The sequence below is a fragment of the Cercospora beticola genome, chromosome 5 (genome assembly GCF_033473495.1).
Source record: "Cercospora beticola chromosome 5, complete sequence".
Taxonomy (NCBI): Eukaryota; Fungi; Ascomycota; class Dothideomycetes; order Mycosphaerellales; family Mycosphaerellaceae; genus Cercospora; species Cercospora beticola.
Window position 1 is genome coordinate 3,524,998 of NC_088939.1, and position 17,512 is coordinate 3,542,509.

A 17,512-nucleotide genomic window follows, 5' to 3' on the forward strand; every position below is an offset into this window, starting at 1 on the left:
ACTAGAGATATACTCGCTAGAAACTTCTATAGAGTAGTATACTATATATTCTCGGTAGTCTTTATATAGGAAGGTAATATAATTATCTAGCTATATAATATTAGGATTATATTAGTTAAACTATCCTTTTCTAAGTACGAGGTCGTACGTAGAGCTTAAATATATAATAAACGCGTAGAATAGCTCCCTATAGTCGCTAATATCTAGTTTAACTTCGGCGACGGCTATAATATCTAATAGAGCGGTAACTTCCGACTCTAGTCTAAGCTTCTTAGCCTATTCGAGTAGAATTAAAGGGAAATTGTTTTTATATACGAAAGATAAGTTAATATAACGAGAGTTTGTACCGTAGTTAAAGTAGGCCTTAGCCTAGATACTATTTACTATAGTATCTATAATAAACTAGTCGGTAATCTCTAGTATTACTCTAAGGCTCTTAGCTATACCTAATATAGTAAGTAAGTATACCTTTAGTATCTTCTTTTCCTATATATTAACTTTATCGCTATAACCTCTACTCGTCGTACTCGAGAGGAGGTCTAGGTATTTCCCTAGTTCTAAGTAGTACCGGTAGTATTACTAGTAGTATTACTAGCGCTAGAGCCTATAGTTATAGCGTTAGCGTTAGGGCCCGTATACTTCTTAAGAACGTAAGTAGGATTACGAGAGTAGTAATCCGGTTCGCGGTAGTAGAGATAGTAACTACTATAGATTAAACCGGCGCGCTAGTCCTCGGATAGAGACTTTAAGTTCTTATACTTATCGGGGAGGTCGGCGTACGAGAGCAGATTAGACGAGGACGTAGTATTACTACTACGTCTATTACTACGGTTACGACTATTACTACCGTTGCCGTTATTATTACTAGTATTATTATTGCCGGCGTTATTACTACTCTCCTTCTTAGAGTCCTTCTTATTCTAGTTAAGACGGGCAAAACTAGTCTCGATATTATATAGCTTATTAACGAGCTTCTTAAGGATAGTCGGCGGCGTACTATTAACTAGTCGGTTCTAGTAATAATAATAAAGTAAATTCTCGAGTATCTATATCTCGATCTCCTTAGTTATAGCGACGTAGGAGTATAGGCTCTAGAACTTAGTATAGTACTTAGAGAATAGTTAACTCTCCTTCTACTTAAGCTTAGATATATCTATAAAAGACTTACTAGTAACGTCGCGCTAGCTATAGCGCTCGACTAGGAAGATAAGTATCTCGTCGATAGAAGTAAATAAGTTAGTAATAGAGCTCTTTTAAACGAACGAGAAGAGGCGAGTATTAATACGGAGTTCGAGTAGTACGCGAACGTCGCCCTTAGTCGTAGTAAGGAGCTAAGTTATAGCCCGATCGGCTAATTAGAAAACGGTATTTGCTAGGAAGTAGTCTACGTTAAGAAGCTACTCGTCGAATAGAGGCTTACTATCTATACTAAACTTCTCTAGGTAACGGATACTACGAGCTATCTAAATACCGATCCTAAGAAGGAGGTCGATCTATAATAGCGTCGTTACGGCCGAGTCTACGCCTAGTATCTTAAAGCGAGGTATCTTATAGGTACTATTATAGTCGCGGCTATAAAGTAGGTCGCGGCTATTACTACGACGGCTACTACTACGGCCGCTATTACGAGGGCGGCTAGGTAGTCGGCTAGAGCTACGACTCGAATTAGAATCGGAGTTATTAGAACCTAGATTACTATACTAGTAGCGCGACTACGGAGATAGGGAACGACGGCGCGGACGCGTATTACGATCGGAGTCGCGACTACGGCTCTCGTCGATCTTCTTCTATAGCTTCTTATTAGCCTTACTTAGAGCGGCCTTCTCCTTTATTAGAGTAGTATTATCCTTCCTTAATATAGATAATATAAGATCTATATCCTAGCTCTCTACTAACTCTTACTCCTTAAGCTATATAATACGTACTTTAAGCTCCTCGATATTAGCTTCGAGGTTCTTACTATAGTTATAGTAATATTTAGCTATCTCCTTAAATTCGGTAATATTAGCTATAAGGTCTTTAACGACCTTCTTAGTAGTATTGTCGGACGAGAGGCCTATCGTATCTTCGAGTCGCTTCCTAGACTCTTCGAGGTTATCGCTAAGCTAGGTATTCTCGGCTTCGAGGCAGTCGGCTTAATAAGAGAAGGTATAGTACTTCTCTTAATTAAGGTTATACGTAGCTTAAAGACCTTCGAGTTACTAAAGAGCTATATAGTAATCGAAGTAAAGGTAACGAATAATAGTATATATACCTTCTAAGGTAGCTCGGACTTAGTTATAGAGCTTAAAGGCGCTTAGATTCTATAGCTAGTTAGTAGAGATATAGACTTCCTTACTAGTATTATCTTAGAAAGTAATCTTGTCTTATTTAGTAAGAGTAGGTTAGAACTCGAGAAGGTTAATAGGTTCTTCTTCTAGTTCGGTAGCTTCTTCGATAGTAGCGAGTTATTCTTTAATAGCCTTCTATCGTTAAGCGAACTTGCTATCTAGGTCGCGGCTCTAGGTCTATAATTATAACTATAACTCGACGTAGTCGTTTAAAAGCGATACGTAGAAGGAGTAGCGGCAGCTATTCTTACTACTAATACTACTCGGCTTCGCTATTATTAAGATAACGAGCGGACTATAAACTATATACGTAAAAAGAGAGTCGCGCTTAATATAGCGACCTACTATATTTATACTATATACTATATAATTGTCGATATCGCGCTTTATCGTAGCGACTTACCGTAAACCGTAAACCGTATAAACCTAGTCGTATAGATTAGTCTTACGAAGTATAATAGTATATAATATCGTAGTAGAATAGAAGTCGTAAGATAAGGTATCTAAGGAGAGCGCGAGAGAACGCGCGACTAAATATAAGAAACGCGTCGCGGAACGTACTATACCGCGATATATATACGGCGTTACGTGCTATTAAGACCGTTTACTACTATATCGTAGGCGAGGTCGTAATAGTACTCTACTAATTAAAGACTACCTATATAAGAAGACGTCCTAGTATATCTAGAAGATAGAAAACCTAATAGTAACGGAATATATATAGCGTTAGTACTATAAGATTAGAAACTCGTACTACCGATAATATATAGAAGATCTTCTCTAAATAAGTAATACTTAACTCGGCTACGATATATAGGAAGAAGCGTAGCCTAACGAAGTACTAAATAGATACGATATCCGATATCTCTAGTAGAAGGAAAGCTAGAGAACCGTAGTAGTCTAACGACGGGAGATAGACCTATAGGCGCCCTCTATATAGTATATATAGACGAGAGAAGACAATAACCGATACTAGAAATATAAAGGGCTCTCCTACTCTAAGAGTACGGCCGTAATACTACTCCGAATAGAGTATATCGGGCTTAATATATACCTATATACGAGGAATATCCTAGAGTTCGATAGCCTAGTATACGAGTATAGAGTAAGACGATAAACGGAGAAATATATCCTACTCTAGTACCCGAATATAGTATAGAGTAGGAACGAGTTTATCCGATTAATAGAGAGTATAAATATATAGACTATACTATTAACTACGAGAGGGATAAAACTAGTAGTATAACGCCTAATAGTACTTAAGTACTTCTAATAGTTCGTATAGGTAGAGGTAGAGCCGATAATAGAGTAGAGACGAGAGAGAGAGATAGGAAAAGAAGAGAGAGAGAAGAGCCTAGATCTAAGGAAGAATAGATACTCGAGAATCGCTAATCTACGATCGTATATAACGATAACCCGATATCTAAGGGCGCTATAACGGGCGCGATATACGAAGTAAATAGAAGATAGGTTTTATATCGCGAGACTTTTCGCTCTCTAGATAAAGATATATAGATAGCTCTATATAGACCTAGATAGGAGCCGGTTTAGGAATATAAGACTTTATCTATCTATATATTTAAGTATAGTAGTTATAAAGTTAGAATAAAGGATAGCTAATTATAAACTTATTATATACGTTAGTTTCTATCTCTTATATAGGCTAAAGTAGAGCTCTTCTCTAGATCTATTTTAAGTAGTATTCTCTTATAATATTAGCTATAGTCGTCGATCTCTTTTTCGCTACTCTATACTATACGTATATAGTCGTTATATAGAGCTCTAGATTAGGTTATCTATTAATTAAAATTATTTATATAGATAAGAATATTACTAACTATTAGAAAGTATAGTCTAGTTAGATATTCTAAGAGATACCTTAGGAATTAGGATTAGGTAATATAGGTTATATAATACTATATTATATAACCTAGCTAATACCTATCTTAGGAGTAAGATATAACCTATAACTAACTAATATAATTAACTCGGTTAGTTCCTACTTATCGCTTCTACTTCTACTATATTATACCTATCTAACGAGTATCTACGAGAATATATTTTAATAGGTTATAAGCCCGGGTTTATAGAGAGGCTCTAAGTAGAAAGAGTTAGCCTTCTTATCCTTAAAGTAATATATATTACCTCTTATAGGACCTATAGTATTAACTAGATAGAGAAGTAGGAAAAGAGTATAAGAGAGACTAGAGGCATATCCTATCTATACTACCTTAAAGCTTTAGAAGATCCTAGTTATAAGCTAGAAGTCTCTAAAGAGTAGGTAAGATAGAGAAAAGCCTAGTAAGGTATACTCTACTTTAAAAGAAAGGTATACTAAAGGAGTATAAAGAGGAAAGGATTAGCTTTAGACTATAGTATCTAAGTAGATAAGACTAGGCCTAAGTACTAAGTACTACTAATACCTTAGAACTAGCTAGTAGTACCTCTCTAAGAAGGTAGATCTTTTAGAGATTCTCTACCTAAGAATCTAACTAACTCCTATAAGAGAGAAGAGTCCTTAGATACCTTAGCTAAGAGAGAAGAGTCTTAGTAACTAGAGAAGGTAGAAATCTAGAAGCTACTAATTAGATTAAAAGAGCTTATATTTCTAGAGTTTAGATTTGTTTATTTAATTTTATAGAAATAGATTTAATAAGTAAATTAGATAGAAGGAGAATACTAATTCTAATAAGAGAGAACTAGAGACTATAGTTTAAGCTATAGGAAAATATACTTAAAGAAAAAGAAATCTTCTAGATAATCTTAGACTTAAAGGGATTATTAGTACCTACTCTAGCTAAATCTAAAGTATCTAAGGCTTTATTAAGCAAAGAGAAAAGTACTACCTTTTTAGAGTTTAGCTTAAAATAGTAGAAGAATAATATAAAAGCAATCTATATTCTAATAGAAAGTCTTTATATAGATAACTAAGATAAAGTAATAGATAAGATAAGAGTATATAATATCTAGATAAAGCTATATAGGAAATATAGCAAAGTCTAATAGGTATATATAATAGCTATTATCTAAGAATTTATAACCTTTAAAATAGAACTAGAAGATATAATTAGGAAATTATAGGTCTACTTTAGTAATCTTAGAAGAAGGATTATAGAGATTAACTAGAGGGAGTTATACTATAAGACTCCTAATATAAGGATTAAGTATCTACTCTTTATACTCCTAGCTAAGTATAAAAGTATAAAGTAGACTATCTAAGCCTAGAAGAACTTAGATCCTAAAGAAATCCTCTAACTTCTTAAAGTAGAGGAGTTAATATAGTATAGATACTAGTTATAAGAAATAGTAATATTTACTAAGAGTAGAGAGATCTAAGGTATAAAGCTAAAATACTACTTCTATAAGAAGAAGTATTTTAGAGGTATTACTAAGTATCTATACTTTAATAAAGCTAAGAGAACTATTAACTTAAGATAAGCTAGTAGAGTAGAGAAAAGAAGAATACTACCTAGAGAGAGTATATTTAGGAGGAGATCTTTACTAGATAGAGAAGTATTAAAAGAAATAGTAAAGAAACTTAACTTAAAAGTCTAATCTCTTAAGAAGAGATAAACCTTAAGGAAGTTTTCTAAGAAGGTATATACTACCTAAGAAGATATAGAGCCTTCTATAGTATCTAAAGTATCTTAATCCCTATTAGAGGATAATAATATTAATAAAGTTACGTACTTAACTATAGAAGCAAAAGGTAAGTATATACTATTAAGATAGCTACTTAACTCCTATACTTTATTATATATAACTAACTAGGAATTACTTTTTAGAGAACTAAAACCTCTTTAGAGGAAAAAGTAGATTAAGGTTAGAGGTAGCTATCTAATAGCTATATATATAGGAAATATAGTAATAGATAGGAAAAGAGGAAAATAGATTATTCTTAAGAATATTCTCTTTATACCTAGTCTAGGAGTAAATCTTGTTTCTTAGAGCTAATTTAGCTAGTAGTATAGTATTTAACTACTAAAATTTATACTTGTTTTATTATCTAGGAAACTAGTTATCTAGATAAAACTATTAGAAGGAGTACTATTTATTAAGGAGATTAATAATATATTATAGGAGCTTATAATATTATACTTTAATTAGAAATAAAAGAATAAAGCCTATACCTTTAAAGCCTAAGAAAAGACCTAAGAATAGTAGGAGCTTTAGTATAGAAGACTTATATATTTTAGAGAGAGTCTTCTTAGAAATCTATATAAAGTATCTAACTTAAAGGCTTAGATTCCTATTCTAAAGGAATACTAACCTTATAGAGTATATTCCTTAGTAAAGATAAAGAAATATAGAGGAAAAGAAACTAAAAGGAAACTCTAAAGGTTATCTCTAGTTTCTATTAATATCTATAGTTCTTTACCTATCTTAAGATTAGGATATAAATAGTAGCTTAAGATTATTAATAACTTCTTAAGAAAGAAATAGACTTTCCTAATAAAGTCTAGAGAAGATATACTAAGTATCCTTAGAGACTAGAAGGTAAAAGCTAAGCTATAATCGGGAAATCTCCTCTAGATTATAAGGAGTAATAGAGCAAGAGAGCTTCTTACTATACTAAAGTAGTAGGAGAAGGAATATAGAATTTCCTTCTATATAACTAAAGTATATAACTCTATCTAGAATAAAGTAGTTAAGAGGTTAATCTAAACCTCTAAAGACTATATAAGAGTAATACTAGAAGATACCTATATACTTATTAAATTCTAGCTAGAAGCCTTAGTAGCCTATATAGTTATTAGAAATTAATAGATTTAAAGTATTACCTAAGGAAGCCTTTTTAGGTATTTAACTCTTAGTATTATACTTTAGAGTTTAGAGTTATAAAGTAGTAGTCTATATAGATCCTAAGTCCTAGCTAGTAGAGATAAAATTAGATAAACTAATAAATAGAAGTAAAGATACTATATTTATTAGGTATATTCCTAATACTACTAAAATATAGCTCTTCTAGGAGCCTAATATAAGAGCTATTAAAGCCTATAATACTACTACTTAGTTTAAGTATAAGAAAGAAGGAGATATAGAGCTAAATATTCCTAAGCTTAATTAGATAAGTAGTATACCTATTAGAAACCTAGTTAGTAGACCTCTAAAGAAGCTAATAGTAGTTATACCTTCTATAGCTACTATATCTATAGCTATAGTAACTAAACCTATAGGTCCTAGCTAAATACTCTTTATATAGTTACTATCTCTACTAAAGGATAAGGAGAAGTACTAGAGAATAGAGGATCTAGAAGAAGAAAACTCTAGGGAACTATAACTCTAGTAGGAGAAAAGTAGAACTACTAAACTATCTAAGCTAAGCTAGGAAGTTAATAGATAAGCTAGTCCTAGTACTAGTAGGAGACTATATTCTAAAGTAAGAGAATTAAATATTATATAGTAGAACCTATAAGGAAATAGAGATTAGAAGGAGAACTAAGACTAAACTTATAGCTAAAAGAGAAGGAGATTTATCTTAGATAAAGGACTAGGCCTAGAGCTAAAAGCTTATAGTATAGTAATAAGATAAGTACTTTAGAAGAGATAGAGAGAATATAGATAGAAGAAGGAGCCTAGTACTAAGTATTATAAGGCATTCCTAAGCTAAGTCTAAGGCTAAGAATAGGAGTAAATTTAGGAAGCTCTATTAGAGGTTTAGGAGTCTATATTTATAGTAATTACTCTCTAAGTCTCTATATAGAGATAAGAGGTACCTATTCTAAAGTCCTATAAAAAGGCAATTTAGAATTCTAAATAGAAATATATATAGGAGGATATAGTCTAAAAGGAACTAACTATATTAAGAAGTAATAATATCTAGATAAAGGTTATTCTACCTAAAGGAGTAAACCTTATTATATCTAAGTAGGTATTTAATATAAAGAGATTAATTAGTAGAGCTATTAAGAAGTTTAAGGCAAGACTAGTTATAAGAAGTTTCTCTTAGAAGTTTAGAGTTAATTTCTAGAAGACCTTTATACTAATAGTTAGGTATAATATCTTAAGAGTATTTATAGCTATAGTTTATAAGAAGGATCTAGAACTCTACTAAGTAGATATAAATAATATATTTACTAAGAGCAAACTCTAAGAAGAAATCTTTATAATTCTACTACTAGGAGTTAAGATTCTACCTAATATAGTCCTATAAATTCTAAGAAGCTTATATAGACTAAAGTAAGTAGTAAGAGACTAGAACAAACTCTATATCTTAAAGTTAAAACAGATTAGGTTTATATAATTAGAAGTAGACCTATATCTTCTTATCTACTAGGAAAGGAATATTCTAATTCTAACCTATATAGATAATATTCTAATTATAGTACTAAAGCTAGAAGATATACTTTAGTTTAAGGAATAGCTAGGCAAGATATTTAAGATTAAAAATCTTAGAGAACTAGAGAAAATCCTTAGGATAAGGTTAATAAGAGATAGATAAGCTAGAACTTTAAAGCTTAATTAAGAATACTTTATCTAGGAGAACCTTATAAAGCTAGGAATAACTAAGGAGATAGCTAACCTAACTCTCTTACTAATAGATAGTTATAATAGCCTAAAACTAATAGGCTTATATAATAAGAGAGGGAATAAGATAGAGTACTAAAGCTAAACTAGTACCTAGATATAGCCTATAGTTATAATAAGACTAGATATTACTTTCTCTCTTAGAAGGTTAAGCTTATATATCTTAGACCTAACTAAGAGATATATATAAGCTCTAAAGAAACTAGTAAGGTACCTAAGGTTATTCTAAGACTTAGAACTAATATTTAGGAGAAATAGAGGAAGCCTAATAGGATATTTAGACTCTAACTATATAATAGATAAAGTAGATAGAGTCTTAATCCTTAGGAGTATCTTCTTCCTTTATAGAGCTCTAGTTTCTTAGATAAGTAGGAAGCAAAAGTCTATTATAATATTAATAATAGAAGCTAAGTATATAGCTATAAATATATATATAAAGCAGTCTTAATTCTTAGTAGTACTCTTAAGAGAGATAGACTATATAGGGCTAGTAGGAGAATATCTATTCTAGCTAACTATTAAAGCCTATCCTAATATAGTAAGAGAGCTAAGGCTAGTATAAATTATAGGGGACAACTAGGTAGCTTTAACTCTTATTAAAGATATATATACCTATAAGAGATCTAAATATACTAATATTATATATAACTATATTAGATATCTCTAGTAGTAAAGGAAGATTATAGTAGAATATATTCTAATAAAAGAGATAGTTACTAATAGCCTAACTAAACTAAAGAATAGGCTATAGTTTTAGGAGTTTATAAGACAACTCTAGCTTATATAGAAAAGGGCAAAAGATTCTAGCTCTAACTATAGATTAAACTCTAGACCTAGAATTAATAAAAGAGGATACTTAATTAAGAGATATATAATATCCTTAATTAGGTAATATTAAGCCTAGGAGTTATACTATAGGAGAAGTAGCTTGCTATATATAATAAGTAATTAGGATCTAGGAATCTATATATAGTCTAAAAGGGAAAAGCCTAGAGAAGAAACAAAAAGTATATACTCTAGTATTAACGTTACTATAGTACCTACGATACTAGACTAAGGAGTTAAACTAAGATAGATTAGGTATATAGCTCTAACTATATAACTATAGTACCTAATAACTTATTATAATTTAGAGTTAGATTTAAATATAGGAATATAGGTAGAAGACTATCTAGTCTAAGTAGGAGTATTAGAAAGTATAGTCTAGTTAGATATTCTAAGAGATACTTTAGGGATTAGGATTAGGTAATATAGGTTATATAATACTAGGTTATATAACCTAGCTAATACCTATCTTAGGAGTAAGATATAACCTATAACTAACTAATATAATTAACTTAGTTAGTTCCTACTTATTATCTCTACTTCTACTATATTATATCTATCCGACGAGTACCTACGAGAATATAATTTAATAACTATAGTTATAAAGCTTTGTTTTCGCTATAGAGTTAAATTACTAGAAAGGCGACCGGAAACTCTTCTTAGTAGCTACTAGATTTTAATACTAATAACCTAAGTATTATTATAACTTCCTATAACGTCTTAAGTAGTACTTCTAAAGAATAGTAGTAGAGTAAGCGTATTAACGTATACTATAAGGTTATCTAGAGTAATTACGACTACGATCTTAATATAATAAAAGAAGATAACGACTACTTCTATTTAGTTAAGAAAGATTTTAGATCTTTCTTTAGAGCTCTATTAATTACTACTAGGCCTTACTCTTTAGAAACTATAGCGTAGGTTAAATTATAAAGGATAGTATAGCTTTTATCGAAAGAGGTATAGAGTAGATAGTTATTAATAAGAAAAAAGCTTCTAGATATCTTTAGTAGGCCTAGAGATAAGTATAGAAGAAATATTAAAGCTTTATTTAAAGAAATAGATAATTATATATTAGAGCTATATAGAGTTTCTACTAACGATATAGGTAGAAGAGTAGCTAAAGTAACTCGATAAATAAGTAGCTAAAATACTAAAAATCGAGTAGATTACGAGTATTATATAAAAGTAAGTTAGAATAGAAATCTAATATTAACTCGTACGTAGAGGTCGTATAGACTCTCTAGAGAGCGAGCTAAGTAATATTCGTAGCCTAGTAATAAGTATAATACTATTAGCTATAACTAGCTCTCTTTACTATATAATCGACTTCTTAAGATTTAGAGAAAGCGTTACGCTATATTTCTCGTTTCTAGGAGGTATATTAGTTAGTATATACTAAAGTAAATCTGCTTATATATATATAAGAAATATACTATAGATACTAGTAATTATATTATACTTTATTAAACTAATACTAATATCTATACTTTGCTTTATTAGAGTAATACTAACGACCGAGCCTAGAGTACTAAAGGAATACCGATAGCCGTATCTTATTTCGTATAGCTACTATCTAAATTCCTTTATAATAACGTCTTTACTAGAAGGCAACTATATATAGTTATAAGAGAAAGATCGACGACGAATACCGATAACTATACTAGTATCGGCTTTTTCTTAAGGCCGAGCTCGTAGTACTTAAATAGGCTTACTCGCGATTAAGTTAACTTTGCTACTATAGCTATAAACGAGGCAGAACATCTATAATATATTTTAAGCTAATATAACCTACGAAGTTTACGTAGACTAACTTCTAAGAGTTAAGATATATAGATACTTCTCTATTATCCGAGACGCTCGTACTACGTTCTATCGAAATTATATTATATTTATAGCTATAGTCTCGATAGCTACGGTCGAGATAGAAATAGAGTCTAATTATATACGAGCTATATACCGCGATTTCTACCTCTTATATCCGCGAAAGATATAGTAGGCAATCGCGTGTCTGCCGGATCTACGGACAATATCTAGAGTCTCTATTATTAGTATTATAGAAGGTAAGACGTAAGTAAGCGAATAGTCCTTATAAGAGAGTAGTTTATCGGCTAGACTACTACTTTATCGAAATAGATAGTTATCGCTACTATCTATAAAGGAGAATAGCTAAAGCTTAGCGGCTCGCTATGTTCTACTCTATTGCTCGGATTTAGAGAAATACCGGCTAATAGTATAGGGCGCAGAACCGAGCTATTATATAATTATAAGAGGTAGCGATCGTCTCCCTCGAAGGTCGTAGAAAGCGAGCTAAGTAGTAAGAAGTCCGTAACTCCCGTTTATATATATCTAGTTTACGTACTCGAGATAGATATTATAGCGCCTTCCCTACTCTATACTAGAAACTAACGTAGGTAGGAAAGAGGAAGTTTAAGGCAATAAGCTCTTTACTCTTACTAGACTTACTAGCGAATACCTCGAGATTATCGTAAGCCTTACTATTAGTAATATACTTTACTTTTTTTTTGCCTCTAGTAGCGGTCTATATTAATTCTTCTAGGTCCTAATTATGTAGGTATAGCGACCCTAGATATAGCTCGCTACCGAAATACGTCTACGAATAGTTAACGAGGCGTACGAAATAATTCCGGACCCTCGATATATAATCCTATAGAGATACTACGCTATACGTAGTCCGCTAATCTTCGCGCCTACTATATTATACTAATAGGAGCAAATGCCGTTTCTTACGCTATATATAGTAGGTATCCTACGTAACAATATTATATTTACCTCGCTAGCCGAATCTAGTCTATCTTATATTAATATATTCCGTATCTTTAATATTATAATATAAGCTTACTTCGTAGGTCTAACCGTATAAGGTGTAATCGATTAACTAACTAACTAGTTATAATCCTATCCGTAGAGTACTCGTAAGCTTCTACCTACGCTCTAGCTAACTAGTACTACTATATTCGATCTTAAGCCTACCGTACTAATAATATATATATAGACATTAGGTCGCGTATACGAGTTATCGCAGCTTAATCTATTATACTTAATTATAGCGTAATTAGTAGTACGCTAGAAGTAAAAATATACTATCGTAAGAATTCTTAGTATTAACTAGGGAAACTCGTAGTCTCTATTTAAATACGCCTCGACAACCTATCTAGTTAATTAGCTTAGCTACGTTTATAGCTAACGCCGATTAAGCTTATACCTAGGACGCTCCTCGTAGTTAGGCGAACGTATATCTCGGTATATATTCCGATAGAACTTAGTCGGTAATTGTTTACTATATATAGTAGGTACGTCTTAAGAGTTATTAGCGTCTTAAGTAGTATCTTATTAAGTGTCCTATAGCTACGTATAGGAACCTTCTACGCGGTATATAGGACTCCCGACTCCGAGCGTAGAGGCGTAGTAGAATTAACCTAATATTAGCTACGTAGCCGCCTCGTACGTCTAAAAAGCGTAATAGTAGGTCTTTTTATATCGTCTACTTCTTCGTACTCGTATAAACTATAGCGATAGTAGAAGTATAGCGTATAAACTATTTTTAACTAAGGAAGTCGTATTTAATCTATAAGAGGACCTTATTCTTATCGTAAACGGATATACCGGCCTATAGAGATTTCTCGTAGCGTCTTACGCGTTCGCTCTAGCGTATAAACTATAGGCGGATATAATTAGATATTAAGGTATACTTAGTCGTAAAGCTAGAAATAAACCTTCGTAAATTAAATTCGAGGATAACGATACTATAGTACTTAAGATCCTTCTTAATATCGCGTACCTACGCTTTAGATAGATACTAGATAAGCTTAAGTTTTAGTAACTACTAGCCTTATCTATCCTAACTAATAAGTACTAAGCTACGCCGCTTATTATTCCTTAGATATAATAATAGGCCTTAAACCTTTATAACCTAGTATAAAGTCCTAGCTACGAAGAGTTCTCGTAGATCGCGTAGGATTTCGGAATAGAGGAAGAATTCGAGTAGCTTTCTGCTCGGATAACCTTAAATACGATAATCGACTACGAAGGAAATTACGTAGTAGGCGAGGTAACGGTATCTATATAGTATCTACCGCTAGGTCTTATTAGTTCGTATATCGAGTAATCTGCTCCTAAGCGTAAACATACGTACTAGATAGTATCTTAGATATACGAGCTATAATACTAGATCGGCTACTCGTAATTCCTTATAAATATACTAATCGTATAAGTAGCTCTTCCGCTAGAGATATATTTTATAAGAAAAGGAACGGTAAGGAGTACGACGCGTTATCCTTTAGCTCGCTTATACTATAACTCTTATAGCTAGGGCTCTAGCCTTCGCGCTTAACGAATATCGATATCTCGCTTAGTATTATTAAGCTTACCTCCGCTCTTAAAAGAATTAAGATACACTCGTATCCGTACGACTCGATAGATCGATACTAAACTTACTATAATAAATACGTCGACTTAGATAATTACTATAGTTCCTTCGGTAGGATGCCCTAGCAGATCGATGCAGTCCTTAGAGAGATTCCCTCTAGCGTTACTAGCGCTCACCGCGAGCATATTAAGCACCAATTGGGCTATCTCTAGGCGCTGTCTAATCGTGACCGCAATGTTATAGTTCCTTTCCGTCGCGCGCGGCATCTTGTAGAAGCAAATTATGCCTTGACCGACACGTACAGGCCTTTCAGATAGTCGTAACAGATTGTGAAGGATCGCATTTGCAAGACGATACGGTACCTGTTTGGGTTTTATTAGGGGTGGGGTTGCGGGTTGGCAATCTTGCAGTCTGGTGTCTGAATGTTTTCAACCTTATTACGCGCTCTTTTTATGATACAAGCGAGAAGTCTTCCTGAGGCAAACAGGTAACCACCTTCTTCCGCACCAATATATCTCATGGGTCAACTCGCCCTCGGTCCTGCACGCTACCTTGATAGTCTCCACTTCCGTGCCTAACATGATCATTGATTCCGTTTCTGAAGTGCGTCTGTTCGTTTCGCCGTGGACGTGTCTATACGGTATCCTCCTAACCCTCGGCGAGTTCGATTTCCGTATGACGGAAACGCGCAAGAATTAAATGTTATTGTCTTCCAGGAACCCGCGGACGACTGGCTCTTCTCTCCATATAGTTTCTCCGTACCGATGCCCTACAGACTTAAGCTTCTCCCATTTTTCGGTTCCTCAATTCTAATTCATCGCGTTCAGAGAGCGCTGAGGAAAGATATAGAACACGAACACGCAGATTGGGACGATGGCAGTAGTCGGAGAAGAGACGAAGGGAGCGGCAATATGGGCGATAGAGGTCAGTCAGCAAATTAGGAGTCGCATTTATGAGAGACATCAAGAACAAAGGACTACAGAACTACAACAGTGCCCCGGTGAGCTTTGCAGCAGCGGTAGCGAGCAGTATACTAGCCAGTAGTATACGCGAGCCTTACCACATACAGAAAGTCTCAACACAGAGCCAGCGTGAAATTACCACGAAAATTGGAACCCCTCCAAATATTAAACGCCTGCATACAATGACGGCCATTTCTATTGCTTATGCTAGCGAGGCAGAGCATCCAGCACTTGTTAGTCGTGAAAGCCGTCGTATAAGAGTCTTCGCTTCGGCGCTAGAGACTATCTGTTCACGCTTATAGTTTGTAAGTCAGCTTATCAAGCGCGTCCAAAGATGCGGGAAACGGCGGTTATGTACTTGATTTTCCGCGCCATTGCAGAGGTTCGAGGTGAGGGATACGACCTTGATTTGTAGAGCATTTATGACGCAGTCCGTTCCATTTTATCAAGTCGGTGCCTATCACAACGCTTCAACGGGGCAAAACTTTGAACCTGTCCGAGATTTTCTGAACAAGATCCTTCACAAATTCGCCTCCTTGCTCAACCAAATCGCAAAACTCCGCAGACCCTGTCAGATCCTCGATGTTATCTGCAGCAAAATGCGCTACCACTTCTCGCAAGATGTCAACGTTTTCGTGACTAGTTGGTGTATGATCGTAAATATGAGATATTAGCTCTACCATCCTAGTGATGGGATGAAGAGGGAAGACGAGCCGACGAAGTATTTCGCAAAATCTTTGGGCAGCGTGGATCCTCAATTCATGGACGTTGTATGTGTCGGCGAACACGTACACATCCACATGACTATTCAGGATTGGTAGGACTTCCTCGAGCGCAAGGGCTCCACTGCTGACGGTTGAATCTGTAGGCAATGGCAATTGAGCGGGGAGATCGAATTGTAGTTCTCGCAGCCTAGGTCTGGTCAATACCAGCGGTTTTGCCTGTGGCATTGGCGACGGCGTGAACTCTGTCCAATAGCGGATGTTTTCAGGTGTGGATGTCCGAGGCGAGACGCCATTACTTGTGGGAAGGGAGTTCGCTGGACTGTAACTTCCGGAGTAGATGAATTCACTAAATCGTGCAAAAGTGAGTTCCTCTGTGTCCTGCAATGTGGCGAAGCCGTGCTGGGTCTCTTCCATTCCATTGTGCATCATCGCCATGAGAGGCTCAGAATACCTCTGCACTAGTCGCTTGTGCAAAGTAAAGCGATGGCCGTGAACATCGAAGCTGAATGTCCCTCCGCAGAAGACGCTGCGTCCAAAGCTTAGTCATTATGTCAACACCAGGTGGGTGCAGGACGTACTCAAGATTGGCAGACGACATCTTTGTTCTTCAGATTCAAATTATACGAATACCGTACGTGATTTCCAAAGAAAAACCATGTCCCAACAGGCTGAGCTTCGTACATAACGGCTGGAGAATGTCCCACGGATGGCGTCTTCTAAGGTGCTGCTTTCGAGCAATGTTGCCCACTTATCTATTTTTGGATCGGATATTGTTGATACATGCATGCCACCGGCGCCTGCCACGGTATTTTCCCGCCTGGCTGCTCCAGCACCCTGCAACTTCGGCGATGTTCGTGCCTTGGCCGCAAAGAAGTCCGATTGGATAGGCTGACTCCATGTCAAAAGTCGTTGCCCCGGTCCTCTGCGGCAGTTCCGACTGCGATTCGCCAACGCCTGCATGTCTCGACTTCGTCTTCGCCAACGGCAACCTTTTTCCTGCTCTGTTCAGCTTTCCTGCTTTTCCGCCGAGGCTGCGGCCGAAGAATCTGCTGCCCAGTCGTTGAACATCGTAGCTGGAAGAAGACGATGAACGATCGAGAACCATCGATAACCTCCTTCCGAGATCTTTTCCCTCCTATAATGCATTTGCTGAGGAAGATGATCATGAAGGCAATCCAATATTCCTGTATTCATCCTTCGGTTTCTTCACGTCTGAACACGCGCCATATTTTGGACAGTCAACGTCGAAGAAATCCACCTTGACTGTAGAAGAGATCAAAAAATGCCTCCGGCCCCTGCCAGACGACGATGTCTGTCCGCAATCATCAGCGTCCTCAATCACGACGTTGCCGGTGCCTTTCGATGACAGACTCTTCCTGAAAAGACCGAGCTTGAATCTTGGTTTCATTGGTACTAATCTGTTGCCCAAGCTCATCCTACAGGAAGCGGAAACAATGGAGCTTCTGCTACGCAAGACACACCCTAACATCATACGGTATCACGGGTGCCTTGCCAAGCGAGGACGAATGGTCGAACTTGTTCTGGATCGTTACGATACGACACTAAAACAGCGGCTTGACAGGAGCATGATTCGCAATCTCGAGAGTGACAACTTTGTGGAACACATTGAGTCTGCGCTCGAGCATCTCCACGGGTTTGGCCTGGCGCACAATGATCTCAACCCAATGACCATTATGGTTGACGAGAGGCATTAGAAACTATATCTCATCGATTTTGGTCCTTGTCATCCGT

The 17,512-nt window shown here is 35.2% G+C and overlaps 2 protein-coding genes across 2 annotated transcripts; one reads left to right on the plus strand and one right to left on the minus strand.

Moving 5' to 3' along the window:
• Positions 1 to 15,505: 15,505 nt before the first annotated feature.
• On the minus strand, positions 15,506 to 16,358 carry RHO25_008584 (uncharacterized protein; the record flags this gene model as incomplete). Its single annotated transcript, XM_023605089.2, has 2 exons — positions 15,506 to 16,286; positions 16,339 to 16,358. The coding sequence occupies 2 exons, from the start codon at positions 16,356 to 16,358 to the stop codon at positions 15,506 to 15,508; spliced, it is 801 nt and encodes a 266-aa protein (XP_023448534.1).
• Positions 16,359 to 17,214: 856 nt separating this feature from the next.
• RHO25_008585 (uncharacterized protein) lies at positions 17,215 to 17,475 on the plus strand (the record flags this gene model as incomplete). Its single annotated transcript, XM_065603073.1, has 1 exon — positions 17,215 to 17,475. One exon carries the CDS (start codon positions 17,215 to 17,217, stop codon positions 17,473 to 17,475), a length of 261 nt encoding a protein of 86 aa, XP_065459145.1.
• Between the last annotated feature and the right edge of the window lie 37 nt (positions 17,476 to 17,512).